This window comes from Moschus berezovskii, chromosome 14, assembly GCF_049115385.1.
Source record: "Moschus berezovskii isolate FMDL1 chromosome 14, NW_MosBer_1.0, whole genome shotgun sequence".
Taxonomy (NCBI): Eukaryota; Metazoa; Chordata; class Mammalia; order Artiodactyla; family Moschidae; genus Moschus; species Moschus berezovskii.
In genome coordinates, this window is record NC_142473.1 from 31,959,374 (window position 1) to 31,980,222 (window position 20,849).

At 40.8% G+C, this 20,849-nt stretch overlaps 1 protein-coding gene across 2 annotated transcripts in view; it reads left to right on the top strand.

Annotated features, from left to right (window-relative positions):
• The first annotated feature begins 14 nt into the window (after positions 1 to 14).
• Positions 15 to 20,849, top strand: part of RNF214 (ring finger protein 214) — a 51,514-nt gene continuing 30,679 nt past the window's right edge. Inside the window, exons 1-6 of one of the 2 annotated variants that reach the window (XM_055423082.2) lie at positions 15 to 147; positions 1,717 to 1,832; positions 4,043 to 4,553; positions 5,269 to 5,328; positions 8,635 to 8,775; positions 12,137 to 12,276. In XM_055423082.2, coding sequence (XP_055279057.2) covers positions 1,723 to 1,832; positions 4,043 to 4,553; positions 5,269 to 5,328; positions 8,635 to 8,775; positions 12,137 to 12,276 — 962 coding nt within the window. In that variant the 5' untranslated portion in view covers positions 15 to 147; positions 1,717 to 1,722. Of the gene's footprint in view, positions 148 to 461; positions 1,833 to 4,042; positions 4,554 to 5,268; positions 5,329 to 8,634; positions 8,776 to 12,136; positions 12,277 to 20,849 lie in introns of those variants that run through there. The other variant, XM_055423083.2, reaches the window with a different exon arrangement.

The following is a 20,849-nucleotide window of genomic DNA, read 5'->3' on the forward strand; positions in this document are numbered from 1 at the left end:
GGGCGCCACCGCCGCCTCTCCTCTCCGGGCCGAGCCTGGCCCCCCGCCGCCCGTGCCGCCGGAAGTGGGGGGTGTCGCGCGCGCGGGCCGGCGCTCGCCCCCTCCCCCCAGGCTCGGCTGCCCCCTCCCCCCGCGCCGCCCGCTCAGGTGCGTCCCGTCCCTCCCCCGTTCGCTCCCGGGGGCGCGGCGCGGGGGGTGTGTGCGGGGCGGGCGCGCGGGCGAGGGGCTGCGGCGCGAGGGGCGGGGGGCGAGGCTGCGGCGGGGCGTGGAGGGAGTTGCGGGGACGGGCGTGGGGTCCCGGCCTTGAAGTGGGACGGGGGCTTGGCAGCCTGACCGCGGGGCTGAGGGCAAGGTGCGAAGGGGGCTCTGGCCGGAGGGGGCGGCCGGCGGGGCCAGCCCCGCTGTGGAGGGTGGCCGGGACCACTCGGCGTCGCTTCCCCCCATTGTCCCTCTGGCGACCGTCCCCGGGTCTCCCCCGATGACCCGTCGCTCTCGGCGTTGCCGTCTGGTCGCCGCCGGGTTGCCGTGCGAGGCTCCCCTTGGCCTCTTCGACCTAGCGCCCCCCGCCCCGGCCGCAGCCTCCTGCCAGATGTCCCCGTCCCCCTCCCCTCTGCGGCTCTCAGCCACCGAGTTGCACGTAGGACCCGTGACCTGTGGTTTTGTTGACCGGGCGCCGGGAACTCCCGGCCCGGCTCCGATGGGGCAGGACGTTTTGCACCTGTGCGAACAGTAATGGCGATCTGGGGCCCGTTTTTCTCCTGGGAACCTTGTATGATGGGGAAAACTGAGGCACAGGGGGACGATAGCCTGGGACTTAAGTGTTGACACAGGCCGGCCTCCATGCCTGCCCTATGCTTTCTTCGCGGGTCAGGGATGTACCTGGGATGCTATTAAAATAAAACCGAGAATTTAAGCTAACCTTATGTTACACCTCCCTCCTCCCATATTCTTTTTTGTCCGTTCACCTTCATAGAACGCCATGAATTTGTCCTGCAACATAAAGGATGACCTTTTGATCTAAAAAAGGCCCCTGCCCCACTTCCCTTACTTGGATTACTGTTTTTCAGCTTCTCGTTTTCGTGATGGAGTAACTGAGATTCTCATACCCTTTTGCACCCCCCGCAGCTCTGAAGAGTGTGCTTTCCGTAGTCAGTCGTTGTCAAACTTTCCCCATCTGTGGGGAACACAGAGGAAAAGATACTTGGATTGCCCAATTAAATACTATTTTTTCTCTCCCACAAGAATACTTCCAGAAAACTTTACTTATATTAATGGAGAATGCTTTTAATGTGACAGGCATAAAATGATTTTAAAACATAAGATACCATTGATTTTAGGCCCCAAATCACATCTTTTGTAAATGATATTAGGCAAGGTAGGTATGTGGATCATTTGGAGGATTCTCACAGTCTGTGAGACTGCATTTCTCCTAAACTGAAAAAGCTTTGCACAGGCTTTTTCACATATATATGTGTGCAATATATGTAATGATGTATATAATTATGTTTGAGGATTGATGTGCCTTGGGACCTATTGCATGTCATGGCTCTTTTTATATCCTACTGAGGAATACTCAAGTATTTTTTCCTGGAGCCCAGCTTTTTCTTTGTGTTTCTTTCCTGATATGATTCTGCCGTATGGACATTCTGATGGGGAAAGATACATTTGTTTTGAGACCTTGGAACTTGTAGCTGTAATTTGTTTCTGAATGTGCAGAGCACGATGGCAGCATCTGAGGTAGCTGACGTGGTGGCCACTGCTCCCAATCCTCCGGAATCCTCTTCTAGTGTCTGTGCTTCCAAACCAGACGAAGGTCCCCCAGATGGTCTAAGGTAACGTGTGGACTCCTGACTGGGTAGATTTTGTTCAGGTGAGGGGCTTTGGAGATGGGCTTCTTACAGAAGCATAGTTGGTCTTTCCCCTTTTTGGCTCTAGTGGCATTGCCCTTGATGAAGCTTTTTTAAAAGTGGGGACTGTCTGATCTATATTTGTATATTTGGTATCCCGCACAGTATCTGACACTCAGCAGGCATGCTAATTGTTTGTTGAGTAAATAGATTAGAATACAGCTGGTCAAACTTATTTGAAAATGTAAATATTTCCCAACTTCTCCTATATGGACTATCTATTTAACTATATGTTTATATATTGTACCTGTGTGTATATATATACACGCACACTTGTATATATGTATGCTTGTATATGTACATGTACATGGATCTACATCTGTGTCTATAGATAAATAGATAGCTTTGTTAGTATGACTTACTGTTTCATGTGTGCAGTTTGCCTTCCATCTAAACTCTTGAAGACTGGAATTATGATTACCCAGCCTTGCATTTTATAGTGATTAAACCATTGTTATGTATAATGTTGCACTAGGTTGGCTACCTCAACACTTTTGTAGAGTACATAGGACCTAATGCAATAGATAACAGTGTCCTAGCAGCTCAGTACATGTTGATACAGTTAATTCTCCCAACAATCCCAGGAGGTAGGTGCTAATACCATTATTCCCATTGACAGGTGAGAAAACTAAGACAGAGAGAGGTTAGCAACTTGCCCAAGGTCACCATGCTATGTTGGAGTCAGGATTTCAACTCAGGCTTGTCCGACTCCAGTATACTTAATAAATATCTATTTAAATGAAGAAGAGAGGTTTGTTAGTGAGTAATGGGGACAGGAGTTAAGTAAAACCTCACCATAAATTCGCATCTTCATTTTATAAATAGTGCACTTTCCTGGTGGTCCAGTGGTCAATAAGACTCTGCCCTTCCAATGCAGGGGGCATGGTTTCAATCCCTGGTCCCACATGCTGCATGCTGCTGCAACAACAACAACAACAACAAAAATAGGCACATGCTACTAGTAATAATAGCAGCCAAGGTTTATTGAGTGTTTACTGTATGCTAGAACTAAATACTTCAGATGCTTTATCTCACCTAATAATCCTATTAGGTAGGTAATATTATTTCTGTTTTACAAATGGAGTTAAATAACTTGCCCAGAGTTAAACCACTAGTAAATAACAGTAAGGATTCACACCTAGGTACTGTTTCTGTCCAGATTTATAATTTGTGTCCCTGTACCCCACTTGATCCCAGCAAGGAGTCAGCAAAGACCATTTATAAAGATTTTCATGTCACAAGATGCTCTCTGTTGTTTTATTTTGAAAAGTAGGTACTATTTTGTTGTTGTTGTTTGTTTTTGAATTTTCTAGAAAAGTAGGTACTTGAGGAAAGAAAGGCATAATTACCTAAAGCCTCAGTCAGTGCTGGTTTGGAGTCCTTAAGGGTATTGGCAGACAGAATCAGTTTTAGCTTTTTTAATGGCAAAGGAATTTAATGCATATATAGTCATTACTGGGTGAAAAACTTAGAGCTGAAAATGTTGGATGTCCTTATAAATAGATTTTGAAGATCTCTCTTAAAAGCAGTATGTTAATGGTTGTGGCAAATGATAAAACAGTTTTTCCAGTGTTATACATGTGACATCTAAGATAAAATTTCTACTGGCAGCTTCAATTTTGGATTCAAAATTGTCTGTACTTCAGGCAACATGAAGTAGTGATGCTATGCTCTAGAAAGCTGTTGAAGAACCTGAAAAGTGGTTCTGGTCAAAGATCTGTCTTGAGTGTGAATTATTTTTGTGAAACGAGAGTGGAATAAAAACAGTTTCCAAATTAATATTTATTAAAAATATTATGTGTAATAAAAGTAGTACATGTACCTAAATGAAATAGTCTTAACGGTAGGCTGTTTCATCTGCACTCCCCCAAATTATTAAATTTGACACACCCAATTTCTGGGTCCCCAGAGTCATTCATGTGTGATTATTTATTGTGGACTGTCTCCAGAACCCAGATTCTTCACCACCGTGCTATACTCTGTGTGTGTGTGTGATAAAGTTCCTTTTCATCCTGATAATTTGGAGGGGCTTGTATAGGCCAGTCTTGTTCTTCTAGTGGTTGTATTAAAAGTATATGTTTCAACCTCTTTAAGATTGGATGAAGAGAGAAACTTTTTATCTTCTGTTTTCATAGCCCCAAAGACCCTGCACAGAAGCATAAGAACTCACCTCTGTCGAGTGTAAGTAACCAAACGATAACCAAGGAGAATAACAGAAATGCCCATTTGGAACACCCAGAGCAGAATCCTGGCTCATCAGCAGGTGACACTTCAGCAGCGCAACGGGCGGTTTTAGGAGAAAACTTGATAGCCACGGCCCTTGGTCTGTCTGGCGGTGGGTCCCAGTCTGATCTGAAGGACGTGGCCAGCACAGCAGGAGAGGAGGGGGACACATGCCTCCAGGAGAGCCTCCACCCCGCCACTCGGTCTCTTAAGGCAGGGTGCCATACAAAGCAGCTTGCCTCCGGGAATTGTCCTGAAGAGAAGGCCCTACAAGCCTCCATCCTAAAGGAAGGGAGCAGGGACCCAGGCTTGGAGTTCCCACCTGTGGTGCCTCCAGCAAATGGGGTTGAAGGAGTCAGAGTGGATCAGGATGATGATCAGGATAGCTCTTCCCTGAAGCTTTCTCAGAACATTGCTGTCCAGGTCAAGTATCAAGTTTCTACTACTAACATGGAATTCGGGCTTTTAATTTAATTTTTTTTTTTTTTTGGAGGGCAGGAGATACTTCTTCCTAGTTGGTGGAGAACTACTCTGTCTCTCTCTCTTTTTTTTTTTTTTACTCACAACTCTCATACTACTCTCATACGGTGCTCTGTGATAACTTCATTTTGGTGTACTGATGTTCCATAAGTAACAGCCAGTATCTAATCATGGCGACTAGGAACTTCATGACCTACATACAGTCACTTGCACTGAGTAATTGATGAGCGTAGGTCATTAGCATTCATATTTCCCATCTTCGCACTTGTAGGAGGAATCCTTGTTAATTCTCTGACCTACATCTTAAGAAGTACAGTGTCTCCTGCCTTCTAGTGACTGATATGCTTTATCGTAGAAAGAAGAATGGGCACAATAAGTTGTCGGGGGCCAGAATTCTTGTTTCAGCCTTGGGGTTGTCTCCCCATCAGTTGTTGGGTCTCGTTCAGGTTATTTTGTGGGATAAGTGCTTAATGCAGCATGGATGTCAGAGGGCATTGGCCAGAACTTCAGTTCTCTTGCTGTGAAGCTAATAAGGGGAAAGAACAAAAAGTTAATTTCTCAGTTACTTGGGATAGATTTCTCAGTGAAAGGACTATATAATTCTGCCTTTTAAAATGTCTCTGAACAGTTCTGAATATAATTGTTTCTTCCTTTGTAGACTGACTTTAAGACAGCTGATTCAGAGGTAAACACAGATCAAGATATTGAAAAGAATCTGGTGAGTAGTTAAACTGTCATTGTTGGTATATGAAACTGTTAATGAGGATGATCTAGTCACATCATCCCAGTTGGAAAAGGTGCAGGAATCTCCTTTATAAAATCCCTGACAGATGATCAGCTAACTTCTGCTTGATTACTTCCAGAGATGGGATGCTTACTACTCACAAAGCAACATACCACATTTAGAAAATAGATTTCACAGTTAGATCTTATTATGGGATGAGAACAGAAGCACTAAGGCTTCTTGAAATAGTTCTCTCCTGAGCTACATAGAGTAAATCTAAAACGTTTTACTTGTTAGCCCCCAGTATAGTCAAAGTTTTTTTTTTTTTAATGCCTTTTCCTCTTACCTCTCAGGTCTGAACCTTTCCAGGTGAAATGTCCCCAGATGTTTTTAATATTCTTCTTTTCTTCATATATTTTTCAGCTTTTCATCATCTTGACTTCTTTTCCACCTCGACGGGTTCCATCTTCTCAATGTTTCTTTTAAAATGGGATCGTAAGAGCTAAACATAGTAATGTACAGACAGTATAATTACTTCACCATACAGTGGGACCCTGATTCTCTCTCTCATTCTAGACACCATTTCTTAAGCTGACAGCAGCTTGTTTTTGCCATCTCGTCACACTGTTGAACTTTCACTCAAACTTCATCATGTCTTTTTCTCATGTATTATTTAGTTGTGTCTTCCTATTTCATTCCTAGGTAATTGGTTTTTAAAACTTAGAGAGCTTCACATTTATTTTTGTTAATGTGGTCCTATTGATCTGTCCCTGGCATTTTGTGGCAAAAACTTCTACCTTGTATGTGTGTGAATATCTGAGCGTCTATTTTTAAGAGGAAGGATAACACGCAGAAAGGCACCCTTGGTTCAGGAAAAGGTCTTTAGGATAAGATATGTTAGTTGAGTGGAAATAGGAAAACCAGTTAATATTTTGTTGTTTGTTTGTTTTTGAATTTTCTAGAACAGTAGGTATTATTGAGGAAAGAGTGTATACGAGGAAATAAAGTAGATATTTGGCACAAGTCAAAGAAATTGAGGGGCAGATGGAAAGAAGTCATTTATTAGAGTATGGTAACCACATGAGGTCAATAAAAACTTTTAAATAGAGAGTAGCAACTCACGAGTTATTTATAACAGGCAAATAAAAAGATACCAGAGAGAGAGACCTGATGGCCATGTGCAAGCTGAGAATAAGGCTAGACGAGAACCTCCAAGGGGAGGAGAAGTTGTCTTTTTTGAGCACTTACGCTAGGCACTTTACATGTAGTATTTATTTGGTCCCCACAGTTGTAAGGTGGAGTTGGGATGACTATATAGCAATTGAAGAGGCCAACTTTTAAGAAGTCGCAGATAAGCTTTAGCATCAGTCTGAAACGGGTAGAGTCTGGCAAGCCATTGGACTGAAAGAGGCCCAGGGTTGTGGTCTCTTTGGCTGTGTTTTTATAGGTGGTGATGTGGGCCACATGCTTTAAAAAAAGCAGTGGAACTAGTCAGGTATTAAGCTGGATGGCAATGCAAGGAACTTTGCTCTTGTTTTATTTGCTACCCTTTTCATGCACTTACAGTAATTACTCACTGCCTGCATTTCAAATTGGGCCTCTGGGCTCTCAGAACCAATTAGCCCTCAATGAAACAAAGTAGTAGTGTGTAACCCTTTGGCTTGGAGAAGAATTGGATCAAGTAATTTCCTGTACACCTCTAAGTCATCAATTTGCATGTACTAATAGTGTATCCTTGAAACTTCTTTCTGTGAAGACTTGAGTTTTTTTTCCCCATCCTGTGTCATACATAAAGATGCATTATGGACAAAAAAGTTTCCATAAGAAAGTAAAGAGAGAAGAAAAGAAAAGAATGCTCTTATTTACTAGTTTCATCAGTTGGTTCTTAACATTTTTTAAAAAAATCTTTTCTTGGGTTAAGATCTTTCAGAATCTTTTGAAAACTTTGAATTCTCCTCTCAAAAAATTTTGTACACACCTATCCATAGACCTCAGGTTCGAAAAACCTTTAAAGTTATGATGCTAAGGCGTCATCTGTTCAGGGAGCCTTAGTCACATTTCAGTACCTGGACTAAGGACTAGCTTATCCCAAAGCTAAAGTCCCATCCTGAGAGCTTCTGTTGTTGTTGTTGTTTTTTTGTCATAGGGTAATAGGTTCCCCCCATTCACTTCTAAAACCTTTCTTTTCTTTGAAAATAGTCATCGTCTAGTGAATGAATTCAGTTTAATGCTCTGTTTTAAGTTTTACGTGGGCTACCTTGTACCACATGTGTTTTAAATTGACCCTCTAAGTTTTTAGTGATCCTTTGAAAGCTAACCATTACTTTTCTTGATTTACTAGTGTCGGGGAGGCAGAGCTGAACTGTGGCCCTTAAGAGCTTTAATCCTGCTCCTACTTTATGTGAGAACTTGCCAGTTTGCCCAGTCTGAATCTCAAGTCCCCCAGAGCACTGGTGGGTTTGTCAGTTTTTAGTGCTAATGACCAGTAAGGAATCCAGTTTCTGGATGCATTTTGAGTAAATGATCTGTTCTTTGTTTTTGCTCATTCTTCTTCTTCAGTTCAGTTCAGTTCAGTCGCTCAGTCGTGTCCGACTCTTTGCAACCCCATGAATCACAGCACGCCAGGTCTCCCTGTCCATCACCAACTCCCGGAGTTCACTCAAACTCATGTCTATCGAGTCGGTGATGCCATCCAGCCATCTCATTCTCTGTCGTCCCCTTCTCCTCCCACCCCCAATCCCTCCTAGCATCAGACTCTTTAATACCTTATTTCTCTTATTCCATAGAGCAGAGAAATAGTTCAAATAAGAATCAGTTAGTAGAGATCTTAGGCTTTCCAGGCCAGCTGGGCTCTTTTCTAACTGTTCCCCTCTGCTGTTGTGGTGTGAAAGCAGCCAGTAGTTGGGTGTGGCTCTGTTCCTAAAAGACGTTTACTTCTAAAGTCAGACAATGGCTGGATTTGCCCATAGACCATGGTTGCCACCCCATCTTAGGGCAGTGTCCTACGGCAGAATTTCCTTTCACTGTGGAAGTGTTCTCTGTGTGTGCTGTCCAGCATAGCAGCCACTACTCACGCAAAGCTACTGAGCGCTAGGGCTGTGGCAAGGTGACTGAAGAGCCAAATGTTTACATTTTCTTATTCTAATTACTTTAAATTTACATAACAGACAGCATGGCTAGTAGCTCCAGTATTGGACCCTGCAGCCTAGGAGCTCTGCTTGATGCCTTGGACAAGCCTACGGTGAGTGTTTCTTAGAGTTAAATTGAAGAATTCAACTCCTTTTCTGTTGTTGCCCATAGGATAAAATGATGACAGAGAGAACCCTGTTGAAGGAGCGTTACCAGGAGGTCTTGGACAAGCAGAGGCAAGTGGAGAATCAGCTCCAAGTGCAATTAAAGCAACTTCAGCAAAGGAGAGAAGAAGAAATGAAGAATCACCAGGTATCCTGCTTATATTAAAATTGGCAACAAGTAAAGCTGTAGTCCCTAAGTAGACTTTAACTTTGTTTTCAAATTGATAGAAATAAAAAAGCAGTGTGTGTGTGTGTGTGTGTTTGTGTGTTAAGTCCTTCAGCCTTGTCTGACTCTGCTACCCCATGTACTGTCCCCTCCAGGCTCCTCTGTTCTTGGAATTCTCTGGGGAAGAATGCTAGAGTAGGTTGCCATTCCTTTCCTTCTCCAGGGGGTCTTCCCAACCCAGGGAACGAACCCAGGTCTCTTGCACTGCAGGTGGATTCTTTGCCATCTGAGCCACCAGAGAAGCCCTAGCGAGGCTAGGTTCAGTTCAGTTCAGTCGCTCAGTCGCGTCCGACTCTTTGCGACCCCATGAATCACAGCACGCCAGGCCTCCCTGTCCATCACCAACTCCCGGAGTTCACTCAAACTCATGTCCATCGAGTCGGTGATGCCATCCAGCCGTCTCATTCTCTGTCGTCCCCGTCTCCTCCTGCCCCCAATCCTTCCCAGCATCAGAGTCTTTTCCAGTGAGTCAACTCTTCGCATGAGGTGGCCAAAGTTTTGGAGTTTCAGCTTTAGCATCAGTCCTTCCAATGAACACCCAGGATTGATCTCCTTTAGAATGGAGGCTAGGTTAAAATGACCTAAAACATATTCCCATGTCCTTTGACTAAAGGATAACAATTTATTTGAATTAAAAATTAAAACAATTGCTAGGAACAAAAGATGGAGTAAACAGATTTCATTGCACATGTGAGCTATAGACAACATCACAAATCACCTTCCCCAAAGGCAATCTGCAAGTAACTTTTTAATGGTTATCATAGAATTTTAAGTATAAACAAGAACTTTGAGGGCATCTTGTCCAAATTCTCACTCCTATTTTAGTTCAGAATATATTTATTTAATATATTTTGTTGATGTAATTGATTGCCTACCTGGAAAGTAATTTGATTAGATTCCTGTCTCATACTGTATTTAAAAATACAATTCTAAGTGGATTAAAAATATACATAGAAAACTGGAAAAAAATTTTAAGTTAGAAGAAAATTTAGGAGAATATGTATGTACCTTGAGTTGCAAGAGGTCCTCTTAATCCAGGCAGAAAACCCAGAGGATTTTTAAAAATTAATTATATATAATTAAAATTTTTGATATGGCAGATGATACAGAAAACAGTCAAAAGATCAATATTAGACTGAGAGAAAATATTTCTAGCGGATCTGACAAAGGGTTTAAGATCCAAGACACTGAGATTCCTACAAATTCACAGTAAAAGTCAAATAGTCTAAAGAAACTCCAGGAAAGGTTATTGTATTACTTTTCTATTTGTAATAGTTTCCTGTTGCTACTGTAGCAGATTGTCATGAATTTAGAGCTTAAAACAACACATTATATCAGTTCTGTAGGTCAGAAGCCCAACATGTGTGTCACTGGGCTAAAATCAAGGTATTGGGATGGCGGCCTTCCTTTCTTGGGACTCCAGGGGTGAAGACATTTCCTTGCCTTCCTGGCTTCTAGAGGCTGCTTGCATTCCTTGACCGGTGACCCTTTCTCTCTCTTCAAAGTCAACAATGTTGCATTTCTGTAACCATTCTTCCCTAACCACATCTTCCTCTGCTCATGCCTGGGAAAGTTTCTCTACTTCTAAAGACCCATTTGTGATTAGATTGGACCCACCCAGGTAATCCAGGATTCTGTCTCTATCTTTTTGTTAAGGAAGATAACAAAGGTTCCAAGAGGTAGAACATGGACATTTTTGTGAGGCAGGGGCTATTATTTTGCCTACAATTATAAATAGTAATTCACAGAAGAGGAAAAGCAAATGGGGATTAAATATATGAAAATAAACTCAGCCTTACTAGTGTTGATTCATTCATACAACAAATATTTTTTGAGTTCCCAATCTAGATGCTGAAGATTTAGTGGTAAACAAAACATAGTCTTTGCCTTCATTGGATGTTTATTCTATTTGGAGGAGACAGACAATGAAAATAGTAAAAGAATAGGAGGTGGTAAAATGCTCATTAAAATTACTAGATACCCTTCCTCCCTCTTTCCCATGAGATTGGGCAAAACAAAATAAGCTGTCAACGATAAGAAAAAATGAACTGTTTTTAGACATTGGTAGGAGTGTGAATTGTTAACGATTTTTTTTTTTAAGAAAATATACTGAAATTGTCCGTTAAATTTTAAAATGTATATATACCTTGACCTAGACTCCTCATTATTAGAAGTCTACTCAACAGAAATAAAAGGTTTTTATTTGAACATATAGACATAGAACGTTTATCGTAGTACTGTTTGTAGTACAAGAAAACTGGAATAAACCTGATGGACGCTTTTAACAAAAAGTGGCTAAATTGGCTAAATACATGTGTCGTGTCATGTTATGCAGCTGTTTTTTAGTTTGGTCTACATTTGCAGTAAGTATGTTCATGTCAGATGAACAAAGCAAGATGCAGAATAATGTACATAAAATTGCCTTATTATAAAAAACAGAAAAGCAAAGAAATATGTATGTAAGTACATGTGTTGGTGTGAGGATGGATCAAGTTGTGAAAGCATAGTACAAAACACTTTGACACATTGATTACTTTATGGGTGGAATTGGTGTGAATTAGGGATGAGTTTGGCCACCTGATACAAACAGCTGATTCACTAGAAAAGACCTTGATGCTGGGAAAGATTGAAGGCAGGAGGAGAAAGGGATGACAGATGACAAGATGGTTGGAGGGCATCACTGACTCAATAGACATGAGTTTGAGCAGGCTCTGGGAGATGGCGAAGGACAGGGAAGCCTGGCGTGCTGCAGTCCATGGGGTCTCAAAGAGCCAGACACAGGTGAGCAACTGAATAAGAGATGACTTAAATTTATCACTTTTTAATTGACCTATTATACATATAGTCAGATAATTTAAAAAGAGCAGATAATCTCTACACATAATAAAGTAGAACCATAACAAAGCAAGACCATATTTGTTGGAAGTAATAAACTCCCACCCTGCGCAAGAATGCCTTTCTCAGCAGTCTTGACAGGTGTTCATTCAGCCTTTATTTGAGCACCAGTAATGGGGAGATTATTGCTTCACAAGGCAGTAAATTCCATTTTTGAACAGTTGTGATTGTTAGAAATTCTTTCTCCTGTTGAATTGATATCTGCATTATTACTTACTCCCTTATATCTAAGTACTGGCTTTTGGGACTACTCATGAACTAGATTCCTTCAGTTCACTTTAACTTCACTAAAGTCAGTGTTAATTTGTGATAGTTGAAAGTAACCTTCAGACCCAAAGAACTAATTAATTTCCTTCTTTGTGTGTGGCTATAATCGTGTGTGACTCAGGAGATATTAAAGGCTATCCAAGACGTAACAATAAAGCGAGAAGAAACGAAGAAGAAAATAGAGAAAGAAAAGAAGGAGTTTCTGCAGAAGGAGCAGGATCTAAAAGCTGAAATTGAGAAGCTTTGTGAGAAGGGCAGAAGGTAAATGATGCTGTTAAGAATAAAATCGCTCTGTGAATGTGTGTGTTTGTATATAAGAGGCTAATTTTGTTTGTGTTTCTAGTTCCTTTTCTTTCAGTCTTAATTTTTATTTGAAAAACAAGTGCACAAATTAATGTCCTCTAGTAGTTTTAGCTTTTTCAGCAGCCTGTGTTAAATTTAACAAAAAGTGTCTCAGGAATTCATTAATACATTGAAATGATAGTAGTGAATTGCTTGGTCAAGATTTGGGTGTATATCTAGCACCTGTTTCACTTGCGTTATCTAATATTTTACAGTTTAGATGATGAGACTACTTTGATTATGTTTAACACCAAAAGCAAATTTCAAAAGTAGCCTTGTAAGCTGTTTGGAAAGCTATTTAATGAATCTGTGTCCTTTTCAGGGTACTGCCTTAGGACTAAGGTGGCATAAAATTTGGTCATAGTTTCAAATTTCCAAGTTTCTCCTTGGGACCTGTTTGGAAATCAAAATAGCTGTGAATACTGTGATTTTACTTAAACTCTACTGAAATGCGTTTTTATTTATCAAGAAAATCTTGCCTTGCTAATGTGTCAGAGAGCTAAATGGAAAGTAGCAGGTTCATTTGCCAAATCATTTTTCAAGTATGAGAGATGGTAACTATGAAAGAACATTTCAGAATACCTGGGGAAATTTGAGTTTGGACTACATATTAGGTAATAGTGTATCAGTGGTAAATGTTTTGGGTGATTATGGTATGTGATTACATAGAAGGATCCTGTTCTTCAGAGATACTTGCTGAAGTTTTAGGGGTTAAGTGTCATGATGTCTATAACGTTCAGATAGTTCAGAGAGAGGGGTAAAGTTAATGTGGCAAAAAGTGTAACAGCTGGTGGATCCAGATGAAGGGCATATATTTATTTGTTTTTAGGACATATGTTTATTGTACTCTTCTATTAACTTTTATGTTGGTTTGAAATTTTCAAAGAAAAAGTTGCAGGGTAGATATAGGGAGGAATTAGTCAGGTAGTAAGTAAGGAGAAGGGCATTGCAGGCAGGGGACCTCCAGAGGAGAGAGTAACAACTGAGATTAAGTAGACAGGAATGAGGCTAGTGGAGAAGTCAGAAGTGAGACCACAAAGGCTTATATACTTTGTTAAGGGGTTTGAGATTTTTCCCTGGTAGTGAGAGACTGAAGAATTTGAATTACTGGATGGGAAATTAAGATAGTTTCTGATTGATATTATTTAAAGATGAATTTACTTAATAGAAATCTGGTAAGTGCTCTGTACTCTTTGAAGGTAGTCACTGTTTTATAAATATATTTTTTTAAGGAAGACACCATGAACTGACAAAAAAGTAAAGGACCGAATATTCAGTTTAGTCATCAATTTGATTTCTTTTCTCCTTGACACCTGGCTGCTTTACAGTGATGTTGTCTTGCTTCTGAGGGGACACTTTCTAGTTCCCAGCTTCAAGATTATTGCTGGTATATTAGAAAGGTGAGGCTGCCAAGCTAGTTCTTTTCTAGGGCCAAACTTCTCTTCAAGCACCCTGTCTTGAATAGTGACTCATCAAGAATAACAGCAAATAGGGCTCTTCTTGAATGAACATGGTGAGCTTACACTTTGAAAGACAACATCAGTTGATTCAGAGGTAGCTGGGGACAAGCAGCAGGAAAATTGCAGTATCAAGCAAGATCCTTTTTTTTTTTTTAAAATGCTTTGAGCTTGCCTGACGAGCTTGTGATGAGTAAATAGCAGATCAGGGGAGTTAATGTTGGAAGCATTATTTTGGATGTGATATAAAAGTTTATGCTATATTGAATTGACAGCGTGCATGAGGATTCCTTTTGGAAATTTCTCACCAAATGCTGCTGCTGCTGCTAAGTCACTTCAGTCGTGTCCGACTCTGTGTGACCCCACCAGGCTTCCCCCTCCCTGGGATTCTCCAGGCAAGAACACTGGAGTGGGTTTGTTTAATTAATAGGCTTTGAAGTCCTAATAGCTTGTCTGGCCGTCAGTAAGTTCAGTGAGTATTTCTTAGGTGCAAAGCAGTGAGCCAGACTGTTGCAACACCCTATATTTTGACCACAGCCTTCAGTCCTTCCAGCTTTCTATTCCCGGTAAATGTACACTGACCACATCAGATCCTCTTTCTTGTTTGTTGACCTCATTACATTTTCCACCAGTCCTCCAGTTCTCTGGAAGCGTTTCTTTCCCTAGCCAGCTGAGACTCAAAGTCCATTACTGGAATTACTTTTTTACCATTGCCATCAATTCTGCTGAGACTTGTTCCTTTCCTCTCATTTTTCCATAGTACGCCAGTCCTGGCCCAAGTTAGCCACCTGACATCTCTGTTCTTGTAGTTGGGCTGCTGAGTCTGCTAGAGGAAATCCTCCAACTGTGCATCTTGAGGCCAGAATGAGTTTGACTTTCAAAAACACCCAGCTAGATCCTCAGGGCTCCCTCTTCCTCTGAGGGCTGTCCCTAACTATTACTTCTCTTTCTAAACTTTCCATCTCCACCATTTCTTTCATTAGTTTTAGCATGTGAGCTTGCCTTTTATTTCACTGAAAAAATTGGGGCCACCGAGTAAAACTTCCTTCTGTTTCCTGTCAGCAGACACATCCATGCTTTCCTCCTGTCCTTGTATCTGAGTCTAAACTTTCTACTTGTGTGTGAATCGTGTTGCCTCTTGTTTCTCCCAATTTTCTGTAAGTGGCACCATACCCTCTTCCAAGGCCTCAGCGGAAGAAACGAGTCATTCCACATTCCTCTCTCCCAGCCCCTCTCCACCACACGTGCTTTACCATGCCCTGTAGATTCTGAACGTTAGGGATCCCTCTCCATTCACTCTGCCACTCTTAATTCAGGTTTCTATCCCTTCTTCTAGGTCTGAAGCGGGCTTCTGAACTTTCTCTACCTCGATTTTCGTTTGTCTAGTACACAACTTCCATAGAAATCTTTCTAAGATATGGCTCTGAAAATGTCATTTCCCTGCGTAAAATCCTTCATAGTTCCTAGGGTACAGTTTAAACTCTGTATTTAGTGTGAGAAGCTCTTAGTTATCTAGTTCCTGTTTATGTCCCTGGCTTATCTTTTGGTGGTGGTAGCTTAGTTGCTTAGTCTTGTCTCTTTTGCAACCCCATGGACTGTAGCCTGCCAGGTTCCTCTGTCCGTGGGATTTCCCAGACAAGAATACTGGAGTGGGTTGCCATTTCCCACCTTCTCCAGGGGAGTTCCTGACCCAGGGGTTGAACCTGTGTCTCCTGCATTAGAAGGAGGATTCTTTACTGCTGAGCCGCCAGGGAAACCTGCTATACTTTTTAGCACTCCCTCAAACCGCCATTGGAGAAGGAAAAGGGAACCCACTCCAGTATTCTTGCCTGAAGAATGCCATAGACAGAGGAGCCTGGCTGGCTACAGTCTGTGGGGTCGCCAAGAGTAGGACACGACTGAGTGACTGAGCACACAGTGCAAACCACCATACTGGTTTATACCCAGCTGCTGCATGTAGTATCCGAGCTCTCTTAAAAACTCAGAGACTGTATCAGCTGCTCTGGAAAACTTCCCCAGCTACACCCCCTTACCCACCCCTTCACACACCGTGCCCATTTAATTTAGATGACTCTCTTCTGCACTTAGGGGCTTCCCTGGTGGCTCAGAGGTTAAAGCGTCTGCCTGGAATGTGGGAGACCCGGGTTCAATCCCTGGGTTGGGAAGATCCGCCGGAGAAGGAAATGGCAACCCACTCCAGTACTCTTGCCTGGAGAATGCCATGGAGGGAGGAGCCTGGTGGGCTACAATCCATGGGGTCATAAAGAGTTGGACACGACCGAGTGACTTCACTTCACTCGCTTCTGTACTCATCTAGCATGGTGTGTGCATTCCTGTCATAACATTGACCTCTGATGGTCCTTTTTGTTTCCTGGAATGTTTCCCTGCAGTATATAGTTAGCTTCTTGAGAGCAACTGTTTCAATTATCTATTACTTTCTTTGAAAAAAAGTGCTCAGTTCTTTGGTTTGATTCTCAGATGGATGGTTTTTCTAGTTCCCTTTGAAGTCATTTTTGTAGCTTCAGTTTCACGGCACCTGGGGCTGGAATGTCCAAGATGGCCTCATTCATATTTCTACTGCCTTGGCAGGGCCACCTGAAAAGCTGGGCTCAGGCGGGACCCTGGGATGTCTAGGATTTTTTCACTCTCTCTCTCTGCATGCTGTCTCAGGACTCTTTCCTTTCCAGGTGGTCTTTCCTGCAAAGGGATCAGATTTCTTACTTGGTGGCTCAGGACTTCCACAACCCACTCCAGTACTCTTGCCTGGAAAATCCCATGGACGAAGGAGCCTGGTGGGCTGCAGTCCATGGGATCGCTAAGAGTCGAACACAACTGAGCGACTTCACTTTCACTTTCATGCATTGGAGAAGGAAATGGCAACCCACTCCTGTGTTCTTGCCTGGAAAATCCCAGGGACAGGGGAGCCTGTTGGGCTAACATCTATGAGGTTGCACAGAGTCGGACATGACTGAAGTGATTTAGCAGCAGCAGCAGGACTTCCAAGAGTGCAGAAGTGGATGTTTCCAGAATTTCTTAAGGCATAGACTTGGAACTGGCACAGTGCTACTCCCGTGGCATTTTGTTGGTTAATGTGAGTGATAAGGCCAGCCCAGATTCAGTGTGGGAGGAGACTGTGAGGAGGAGGCCTGGTTCATTGGGAAGACTCCGTTTTTGGAGATTTGCTACTGCAGCAAGTAACACATCTTGTTTAACTTTTTCTGCTCGGTATGTAACAGTATTATGTAGATATGGGAAATCATGTACATGCTCAGTTGCTCTCAGTCGTGTCTGACTCTTTGCAACCCAATGGACTGTGGCCTGTCATGCTTCTCTGTCCATGGGATTCTCCAGGCAAGAATACTGGAGTGGGGTACCATTTCCTCCTCCAGGGGATCTTCTCAACCCGGGGATTGAACCCGCGGCTCCTGTGGCTCCTGCATTGGCAGGTAGATTCTTTATCACTGAGCCATCTGGGAAATCATAGAAGTTATATATAAACAGGAGTAACATAACTGAAGATATTTTAGAAATATGCGAAGAAACAGAGGCTAGTACATGAACCAGTAAACTCTTAGAATAGAGTTTCTAAGAACTATTATAAGACTAATGGTGGCTGAATGAATAGGGAAAAATGGATTTAGGAGGACTTGGTATCTGATTATTTTAAGGGTTAGGATGGAGGGAGAAGTCAAAAATAACTTCACTGTTTGACCCTGGGTAACTGTGCCACCATGGACAGTAATTGGGAAGTAGAATACCAGTTCTCAATTTTGAGGATAAAGTAATACCTTGGATGTTTTGGGATGTGCAAATTGAAATATTTAGTAGACAATTAGAAATGGGAGACTTGAATACAGAAAAGATACTGTATCTTCATTTGGAGTTGCATATAAGCAATAGTTAAAATAATGGAAGTGAATTTTCTGTGGGAAAAAATACAGAGTAGGGCTCAGTTCTGAACTTTGCAGTTTGGGAGTAGAAAGAGGAAGAGAAGGCAAAAAGAATAATCAGAGAAAGACAAGGAAACCATTTAGCATAATAAGTAGTATAAGGTTTCAAAGGGAGAAGGTGGTTAACAGTGTCAGAAACAGGAAGGTATAAATTAGAACCAGGTCTGAGTAAAGGCTATTGATAAATATTAAATGTAAATAGGGATTTTTAGGCAGGGGAATTAGGTTATTGGATTTATTTTCCCCCCAATATTTTATTATGAAAATTTTCATTCATAGATACTGCAAGTATTGTACATTAACTCTCATCACCTAGATTAAAAACAGCAATTAACATTCTGTTAAATTTGTTTTAGCCGTCTTTCCCTCTGTCCATTCCTCTCTTCATTAGTCCATGTTATTTGTTTATGCATATTAGCGTAAGATGTAGTCATTAATAATTTCTCCTCTAAACTCATGAATGTGTGATTTTATATAATTTGTTTCCTTTTTTTGTGGTAATAAATCATATATGCAGTTAAATATATAAATATTAAGTATACCATTCAGTGAGTTAAAAAATTTTTTATTATTATTTTATTTTTGGCTGTGCTGGATCTTCATTGCTGCACAGGCTTTTCTCTAGTTGTGGAGAGTGGGGGCTACTCTCTAGTTTTGGTGCGCAGGCTTCTCATTGCGGTGGCTTTTCTTGTGCAGACCACAGGCCCTGGGGCACGTGGGATTCAGTGTTATGGCATGTGGGCTCACTAGTTGTGGCTCCAGGCTGAATAGTTGTAGCTCATGGGCTTAGTTGCTCTGAGGCATGTGGGATCTTCCTGGATCAGGGATTTGAACCGATACCTCCTGCATTGGCAGGCAGATTCTTTACCACTGAGTCACCAGGGAAGCCCCCATGCAGTCAGTTTTGACAAAATCAGTATATCCCTGTGTAATTCAGATCCCATCAAGATATAGAGAATACTGTCGTTAAACCAAGTAATTCCTCATGCTGTCATTCCCTGTCCTTATGCTCCCAGAGGTAACCATGTTATGAATATTTTCTTCAAAGACTAATTTTGCATGTTCTGGAATGTCATATAAATGAAGTCATACAACATTGTACTCTTTTGTATAAGACTTCTTTCATTTAGCATAGTGCTTTTGGAATTTTTCATGTTGTCTTTTTTTATTCTTGAGTAGTATTCCTCTTGTTAATATACCAGTTTATCCTTTCTCCTATTGATGGCAAGTAGCAGTTTCCAGATTTTTTACAATTATGAATAAAACTGCTATGAATATTCATGTACAAGTGTTTCTGTGATCATATGATTTTATTTTTCTTTGGTATATTCCTTGGAATAGAATTATTGGGTTGTAGGGTAGTAGGTATATGTTTAGTTTTATAAGAAAAGGCCAGACATATTTCAAAGTTTATATGATATTTTGTGTTCTGTTACAATGTTTGAGAATTCTGGTTGCTTCATATCCTTGCCATTCAAATGACTGTGCAATAAGTATTTCATTGTGGCTTAATTTGCATTTCCTTTTAGTCATTAGGGTTCCCTGGTGGCTCAGTGGTAAAGAATCTGCCTTCTGTGCAGGAGACCTGGGTTCGATCCCTGGGTTGGGAAGATCCCCTGGAGGAGGGCATGGCAACCCACTCCAGTATTCTTGTCTGTTTTCCATGTGCTTATTGGCCATTCATTTATCTGATTTTGTGAAGTGTTCTGTCAGATATTTCTCCACCACCACCTTTTTGCAGGGCAGAGGTTGAGGTTTTAGCCTTTTGTAACTGTGTAGTACAAGCTTGTTGCATATTCCGAATTATAGGTCTTTTGTCAGTTACATGTTCTGTGAAATTTTTCTTCTACTCTGACTTATCTATTCATTTTAAAATTGCATCTTTTGGTGAACAGAAAATTTAACTTCAGTGATATCTAATTTATTAAGTTTTCATTTATAGTTATTGTACTTTCTGTCCTAAGAAACCTTTGCCTACTCCGAAGTAGCAAAGATGTTCTTCTCTGTTTTCTCATGGGATTTTTATTATTTTAGCTTCAATATTTATGTCTGTGATCCATCTCAAATTAATTTTTGTGTATGGTGAGGAGTAGGGGTTGATGTTAATTTCTCCATGTTAATATCCAGTTGTTTTGATACAATTTGTTGAGAAATGTTCCTTTCTTCATTGAGTTGCTTGACACCTTTACCTAAAACCAAATGGCACCATGAGTCATTTACATAAATAGTGGATTTATTCTGGGTACAGGACCAATCCATTGCATTGATATATTTGCCTATCTTTATGCCAAACCATAGCATTGTGATTATTATAGAGTTATAGTAAGTCATGAAGTCAGAGAATGCAAAATCTTCTGCTTTTTGTTCAAGATTACTTTGGATATTTTAGGTTGTTTGCATTTGTGTGTGTGTGTGTGCCCACAGGATATTTTAGGTTGTTTGCATTTACGTGTGTGTGTGTGTGTATATGTGTGTGCCCACAGGATATTTTAGGTTGTTTGCATTTACGTGTGTGTGTGTACCCACACACGTGTATATATGAAGCAGCTTATCAGTTTCTGTAAAAACACCTGATTTTCTGAGAGTTCTTAATATGAATGGATGTATAATTTTGTCAAATGGTTTTCTGTATTTATTAAAATCATCAAATATTTTTTCTCCCATATTCTGTTAATATAGTGAATTACATTGATTTATTTTCAAATGTTAAATCATTTCTCCATTCTCGGGATGCATCCAAGTTGAACAGGATATATTATTGTTTTTATGTATTGCTGAATTTGACTTGCTGATATTTGAAAAGGATTTTTATGTCTATGTTAATTGAAACTTTCATAGTCTTAATTGTTGAAACTTAGAATTATTCTTTAAATTAAAAAAATGAAATTTTAGATATAATTTATACAGAATAAAGTTTTTCTATATTTTTTATCTTAAAATATTTAGTTATATCATTTGCTGAGGGGGCAGTGTTAAAATCCATGTGATTATAAATTTTTCTTTTTCCTTTTAATCCTGTCAATTTTTGTTCTTATATTTTGAAGCTGTGTTGTTAGATACATATACAATTATTATTATTATGTGT